Source organism: Cajanus cajan, chromosome 5 (genome assembly GCF_000230855.2).
Source record: "Cajanus cajan strain Asha chromosome 5, NIPB_CcT2T_4, whole genome shotgun sequence".
Taxonomy (NCBI): domain Eukaryota; kingdom Viridiplantae; phylum Streptophyta; class Magnoliopsida; order Fabales; family Fabaceae; genus Cajanus; species Cajanus cajan.
The window spans coordinates 65,363,786-65,371,698 of NC_138521.1; the positions used below are offsets into that span (position 1 = coordinate 65,363,786).

Genomic DNA, 7,913 nt, shown 5'->3' on the forward strand with positions numbered 1-7,913 from the left:
GTGTTCATATTTTAGTGTATTTTTAAATAAATATATTACGTCAATTTTGTTTTATAAAAATGAAGTATCAAATCATCTTGGATTAATATAAAATTTTGTATATATGATCTAAAAGATATGAACTTTCAATCTAACGGTTGGATTTACAAAATTCATATTTAATATGAAGTTATTGAGCGGTATAATACTTAGTAAAAGTTACACCGGTGTAATTATAAGCCCCCTATATATATATATATATTATTTTTGTTTGTTAAAAAGATTTTCTAAGTATTCATGAATATTTGTAGAAATTGATAAAATTTATGAATACTTGTTTGTTCAATCTGACATGATTTAAGGTCTATTGGATAGATTAAAATTTTGAAATTAGTCTCGATATGTTTTTTTTAAACAGAGTTAGAGTTATATTTTAAGTTGTCTACTATGATATAGTTTAGTGTACTACAATTTTAAAGAATTTAATGATAAGGCAAAAGTTGCTAACCAATCACAAATTATTGTTAATAAAAATTTTAGTTATTTATTGTAAAAGTTAACAAATCTATTTGTGATTAGATGATTCAGTGTTTTAAAACCCGGACCGACCCGGCCGGTCGGACCGGTTGGACCGGGAACCGGTGGTCTAGCCGGTCTGAATCTGAAGTTAGATCGGTTATGCAGTCGACCCGTTTCAAACCGGATTGAACCGGTCAATTTTCCAGTTCAACCAGTGAACCGGTAGGTCAAACCGGTTCAACCACTTTTCTTTTTTTTTTAAATTTTTTTTAAGGGACCATAAATCACAAAAATAATAATGAAAATTGAATCTCTTAATGAAAAAGCAAGGAGTCTTATTAAATATAACAATGACTACTTGTTCTAATATATTTGTTTGCAATATATACAACTTAAATAACTTTTATAGTATATTATTAATTTTAAATTATATATTTAATAATTCAATATCTATGTAAATATTACATATATTATTTTGTGATATTAATTGCAAGCATATTATATATGTACATATTATTTATATTTTTAATTTGTATTAATATACCGTTTAACATGTAATTTTTTTATGTATTTTTTTACAAAATAAAAATAAAAATAATTTTAAATAAGATAGAAAAATTTAAATTTAAAATAAGATATGAATTTATTAAAATTTATAAGTATAAATATATTTAATATGAATATTTTTTAATATAAATAAATAAAAATCGAGTCATGCGATTCAACCAATGACCCACCGGTTCAACATTTGACCCACTGACCCAATACCTTAACCGGTTCGATGACCGGTCCGGTTTTTAAAACTATGGATGATAGTGTACAACTAGTACACAACTTATTTTCTCTATTTTGAAAGAATAAATTATTTTGACACTCAAGATTTTGTGAAATTGCACAAACATTATCCATATAATAACTCACTTAATTAATTTTTTTGAAAAATTACATTAATACTCCTTAAATATTATATTAATCCCTCTTAATTAATTATTCGAAAACTATTATATTGTGACCTCTTATAAGAAAAATTATTGTAAACATAAAAAAATAGAAAAGTAAGTGCAATTTCATGAATTCTAAAAAAAAAATGTAACACTAATTTTTATTTTTTAAAATGATTATTTATTAATAATTTTTATATAATATGATACTAAATTATAATAATACTTTTTATTTTAAATATATTATAAAATATACCATATTTTATTTTATTTTTCTATTTTTATATATATAAATTAATTTTACATAATATTAATATTAATATTAATATATTGTGTCAATCTCATCTCATATAATTTGTTTGGACCTTAATTTTATATGATTAAACATATAATTTAGCCCTTACACGTGTCAAAAATTCTCAATTTGATTTTTATAAATAAAATTTTATAAAATTACTCCTTATACCTATTAAATATTACTAACACATAGTTCTTGATACTGTTAACTTCATTACACATTATTAATTTAATTCTTATACACATAATATTTTTTAATTTGGTCCCAATATATTAGTATTTGCTTAATTTGGTATCTACATATAAACGATCAAATTAAAAAATATGTTACATATGTAAGCACCAAATTAAGTATATGTGAAAAAGCTAACGATCTCATGAACTAAATCAATAAAATTTACATGTATAATAAAGACCAATTTAATAAACTTCTAGATATATAGAGACTAAATTGAGAATTTTTGGCATATGCATATACTAAATTATATGTTTCACCATTTTTTTTATTAAATCATGTTTCAGTTTAAATAAATGTCTAAATGAAAAAGAAAATCAAATCTAATATATATAAATTATCTCAATCTGTATCCGTTTCATACCTCATCACGCAAACTCAACAAGGAGACGATTTCCTGTAGAATAGAAGTTGAAGCTAAGCGAGAGTATAGTACCAAATAGTAATACCAATCCACGGCAAGTTGAAGAAGACCCCACTCTTCTCCAACCGGATATTTCCTTGCAATTTTGTTGCTGCCAATAATTGCCACATTAATTATTGACTTCTTCTAACTTTTAACTTACATTATTATATAACGCACGTGAAAAAAATGTTAAAGTGCAGTTTTTTTTTAGGCAAATAAAAAATATATTAAAAAGGAGTATAAGGGAAATGTTAAAGAGCAGTTAAGTGGTTTTAAAACTATATTTTTTTTTGCTAAAAAACCAAGATAATTATATTTTGATTTATGCATTATATAAGATAAAGAATTACTTTTACATACTAAATTTAATAAATAAGAACAGCCGTTTTTTAATATAATATCATAATTAAAATGCCTAATATAAATATGTTTTTTTTAAAGTTTTTTTTTCTTAATATCAATAATAGTACGAAATATATCGGACACAATCACCAAATAATTTGAGTGATGTTTATATTTAGTGATACTATTCCCAATTCAAAGATGATATTTTTTTAACAATAAGTGCAATTTATATGTTTAATAGTACAACAAATGCAAAATGCATTCCCGTTTATGAAAAATGAGCGAATGTCTGGTTAATAAACTTCACAATATCTCAAAAGTATAAAATAAAAATAACAATTAATAATTTGTAAGAAAGTTGTTTTTTATAATTAAAACTTAAAAATACAATTTAATGTTTTTCAATTGAAGAAAATATAAACTTTTTTGTTATATAAAGAGATATATACTCTTTCCTATCGTGTCAATCATTATAAGAGTAAGATAATATTTTTGGTAACTATTACTTATCTAAGTTAAGTATTGAATCCTAATATTTAATTAAAAAGTTTAAGTATCGAATTACTTAAGTTAATAATTTTTTTTTAAAAAAATGTAATTTAATCTTCATGTTTAAATTTTACGTTATTCTAATTTCCAAATAGGAATTTATTATCTGCTACGAATCTTGTGCAAGAATCAATATCTCCCATACGTAAAATAAATTTGACGATAACACAATAACATACAAGTACTATGTATGACCCATCTCTCGTACATGGGAACTTCGAACTAAAATTCTCCCTTTAACTACCCACTTCTATTATATAAAATATTTCATCCATAAACAACATTGTCACATGTTAAAATATTAATTTTCTCTATTTCTTCGTAAGAAAATCTCTTTATGCATGTAATTGCCGTCATAAAAACAAAGTAAATAAAGCGTACATGAATACATAAAAAAAATTGACGACAACACGATAATGTATAAGTATACATAATATGTACAACCCATGTCTCGTACATAGGAATTCCAAACTAAAATTCTCCCTTTAATTACCCACTTCTATTATATAAAATATTTCATCTATAAACAACACTGTCACATGTTAAAATATTAGTTTTCTTAACTTATTAGTTTAGTTTACAAGAAAATCTCGAAACTTGTGAGTTGCTATGCTACCTGCTACCATCAACGGTATTAATTAGAATGCACTTACATAAAGTATGGCATTAATTCATAACAATTTTCCCAACACTGATAGAAGGTGGGATGATAGATCAAGCACATATGAATGTGATAAATTATTTCAATATCATTATCACATAAGATATGGTTTCCTAATTATTCCAACGTTTGCGGTTATAATCCCTACTTACATCTTCGGCATTTAGAGATGGAAACTAAAACTATATTATTTTCAACACCTAACTTCCATTCAAATCACGTTTCAAAGTCTAAACAACTAGCCAACGAGCTACCCGCCACGCATTCTTCTACCTTCCTTTCTAGGAAGACTAGAGAGCCCACTCTTAACTTTGCATTTTCCATGACCGCTCAAAAACTACAATATTATTATTATTATTATTATTATTATTAGAATAATAATCAACTTGTCCAATGAAACTCAAATACCTCGCCATTTTTTATGGTAGGACAAACAGAGACCATACATGGGTTTTAATGTTCTAAAAAATAAAAGACTGTAGCCTTCCAAATAAATTGGATTCAGACTTCATAGTCAAGCAAAATGATATATACCGTAGAGTTTGCTATAGAGATCATGTTGGGAATAGCAACAAATTGAAAAGTACCAGTGCCAAAAACTTTACCCCAAGAGAGTAATGGGGTTTGCCAAAAAAATTGGTGAGTATCAGCTTGGTAGGACAATAGGAGAAGGTACATTCTCTAAGGTTAAGCTGGGTGTCAATGGCAACAATGGTCAGAAGGTTGCGATCAAGGTCATTGATAAGCATATGATCCTGGAAAACAATCTTAAGAATCAGGCAAACCTCATCTTTGTCTTTTTTTTCCCCTTTAGCAAGTCGTTTATTTCTTAATACATAGGATATGAAGGCTATGCCATGTTTCAGGTTAAAAGAGAAATCAGAACAATGAAACTTCTGCACCATCCAAATATAGTTAGAATTCACGAGGTATATATATACCTGCTGGTGTTAGAATTCTAGTGAAGTTTGAAGATTCTTGGTAATACTCTATTTCCAATTAACTTCTTTAAAACAGGTTATTGGCACAAAGACGAAGATATACATTGTAATGGAATATGTATCAGGAGGACAACTACTAGACAAGATGGTGAGAATCAACAATCTCTCCAAAATTAGAACAGTATGTACTTATTTAAATTCAGTTTTCAATTGTGATGATTCATGTGCAGTCCTATGGCGAGAAGTTGAATGAATGTGAGGCAAGAAAACTATTCCAGCAACTTATTGATGCCTTGGATTACTGCCATAACAAAGGGGTTTATCATCGAGATCTCAAGGTAAGCTCAAAGCAATCTGTTTTTCTGTTTGAAATGGAGTTTTGGAACATAACTTGAATCTTGGCATACCATTGTAGCCAGAAAACTTGCTTCTTGACAACAGGGGAAATCTCAAAGTGTCTGATTTTGGATTAAGCGCGTTGCAAAAGGTAGAGTAGCCTTGTTCCTTTGAATCATATCCTCAGCTCCATAATAAATATTTTTGACAGAGTCAGATTTTTATACATTATCAGCGTAATGAAGTCTTAACCACAAGGTGTGGATCCCCATGCTATGTGGCACCTGAGGTAAGTGAAACTATTTTCAATATAGCATTTAACTAATAGCCTTATTGAATACAGAAGTATTGTTAAGAGTTTTTTTATTGAAAAAGTTATTTATTTTCGGGAGAAAAGTTTTAAAAAACTCTAATGAGCCTGTATACAAACAAACTCTAGATCTGGTTTATCAAGTCAGTTTCCTCTTTCTTGGGAAAAAGAGCTAATGACTGCATTTGATTATGGTAAAACTGTATTATTGATTCTACAATCCTTTCATGTGCAGCTGCTATTGAGCAAGGCGTATGATGGAGCATCTGCTGATGTTTGGTCATGTGGGGTGATCCTTTTTGAATTACTTGCAGGTTATTTGCCATTTAATGACCAGAACTTGATGAGCTTATATGCAAAGGTATAGTATAAAGAAAACACCTAGTGTCTGTTACACATAATTCACATTTTCTGATGACTTTCATGTGTGAAAAGATATGGAAGGCAGAATATAAATGTCCCCCTTGGTTTACTCACAATCAAAAGAAACTAATTGCCAAAATACTTGAACCACGTCCTGTAAAGGTAGAAATTCAAGAACTAATACAACCCTATATACATAGTGTAATTAATAGGTAGTGATTTCTTACCCTTCCTAACTATCTTTCACGCAGAGGATAACTGTACCAGATATTATTGAAGATGAGTGGTTGCAAACAGATTACAAGCCTGCTTTTGCATCTGACTTTGATCATAACATTAACTTGGATGATGTTGATGTTGCTTTCAATTCAATTGAGGTAATTTGCTAACAAGTAGTGAGTTGGAAAATAGTGACAGAAAATCTCACTTGGAGTCGTTGACCAAATTGTCTAATAATTTGTGCTATAGGAGAATATCACAGAGCCAACTATATCCAAGTCCTCAAGTTTCATCAATGCGTTTCAACTAATAGCTATGTCTGAGGACCTTGATCTATCTGGCCTTTTTGAAGAACAGGTAATCTGAAAGAGGATTCAACTTATCTGTATGTCTTATTCAACTATTACAAATGCTAATGTTGCGATTTGCAAGTTTCTTGTTTAGGATGAAAAAAAGCAGAGAACAAGGCTGGGATCCAAACACACTATCAATGAAACAATAGAAAAAATAGAGGCCGCTGCAACAGATGTAAGAATGTCGGTAGAGAAAATGAACAACTTTAAGGTATAAACTATGCTACTTTGATTCTTAAATGCATGCATGTGAAAATGTATTATGTACACCTTTTTCTTTTGTTGAAAATGTTACCTTTTGTTAGAATCTGGTAAAAAAAAAAAATTTCATTCTTGATGTCAGATGAAAATGCAACCAAAACAGATGATGACCAGGTGTTCTAGATCATATTCATACCTATCAGCCCAGGTAACTTGCTCATTCTATTGTTACATACACTCCCTGGTTTCCTGTGTTTTTCGTTGGTGAAGAAAGTTCAACTCTTCGCGTATGTGTGACAATTATCAGGTGATTGAAGTTGCTCCAACTCATTGTGTTGTAGAAATATCAAAATCCGCAGGAGATCTAAGAATGTACAACAAAGTAAGAAAACATCCTCTCTTAATTGAATATGCAAGCTCATGAATTTAGTTACTGATTTTAATTTTGGTTATCAGTTTTGTGAAAGTCTATCAAATTTGTTGAAAAAAAAACCTGGTGTGCCATCACAAAGCCAAGACTCTGTAGTTCCATTCGCCAGAAAAAAGCAAGATGCTCAATGGTAGTTATAACTCAATGTTACATTACTGAATGGTGATGATATTGTTGATTGCCACCATTTGCTTATTGGCCTTTTTCAATTAACTTTTTCAGTTATGAAGATCTAAAAAGTGAAGATAGCAAACTTCTTCGTGGCTATAAATCTGCTTGAAGATGGACTGAATCCAAGTCTTTTTCTTTCTAGTGAAGTTCAGTGGAAGTTTGACAAGGATAAAACAAAGTAAAAAATAAAAATCCAGGACAAATTTTCGCTATAAGTATTTCTTCTTTTCTCCTTTCCATATACCTTCTTTCTGTTGTTCTTTTTCATTCATTACTCTCTTCATTGTAAAATAGTGAGAGATGTAAATTGACATTTGCACAGCACATCCTGTGGAGAATAATAATAAATGTGAATAGCAATTTGCAACGAGTTAAAACGTTATGTGCAATACTCTGCCTAATTAAGTTGGACAAACAAAAAAGTATAAAAGATTTCGTTGACCTTATTTTATCATTTATTTTCTGCAATGTTTACGTCACCCAACTGATGTCAGTTATAACTTATAAACTTTATGTCACTAGCTGTCGTCCAAACATCGAAGGATGAAACATGCAAGTATGCAACAGCTTTGGTTCAAAAGCATCAAGGCCAATCTAAGTGACTCCAATGAGGAAATAACATTTGAATTTCCTTTTATATATATATATATATATATA

General features: G+C 28.9%; 1 protein-coding gene across 4 annotated transcripts; it reads left to right on the forward strand.

The window, feature by feature from the left end:
- The first annotated feature begins 4,360 nt into the window (after nt 1–4,360).
- On the forward strand, nt 4,361–7,633 carry CIPK21 (CBL-interacting protein kinase 21). Of its 4 annotated transcripts, XM_020371759.3 has the most exons (15): nt 4,363–4,711; nt 4,799–4,861; nt 4,950–5,021; nt 5,104–5,211; nt 5,289–5,360; nt 5,445–5,498; nt 5,755–5,880; nt 5,955–6,044; nt 6,134–6,259; nt 6,351–6,458; nt 6,546–6,665; nt 6,798–6,863; nt 6,963–7,037; nt 7,112–7,215; nt 7,308–7,633. In XM_020371759.3, exons 1-15 carry the CDS (start codon nt 4,550–4,552, stop codon nt 7,363–7,365), a joined length of 1,404 nt encoding a protein of 467 aa, XP_020227348.2. In that variant the 5' UTR covers nt 4,363–4,549; the 3' UTR covers nt 7,366–7,633. The 4 variants fall into 4 exon arrangements, with proteins under 4 accessions (XP_082931813.1, XP_020227350.2, XP_020227349.2 ...); XM_020371761.3 differs by lacking the exon at nt 5,955–6,044 and having other exon boundaries at nt 4,362–4,711; XM_020371760.3 differs by lacking the exon at nt 5,445–5,498 and having other exon boundaries at nt 4,362–4,711.
- Nucleotides 7,634–7,913: the final 280 nt, after the last annotated feature.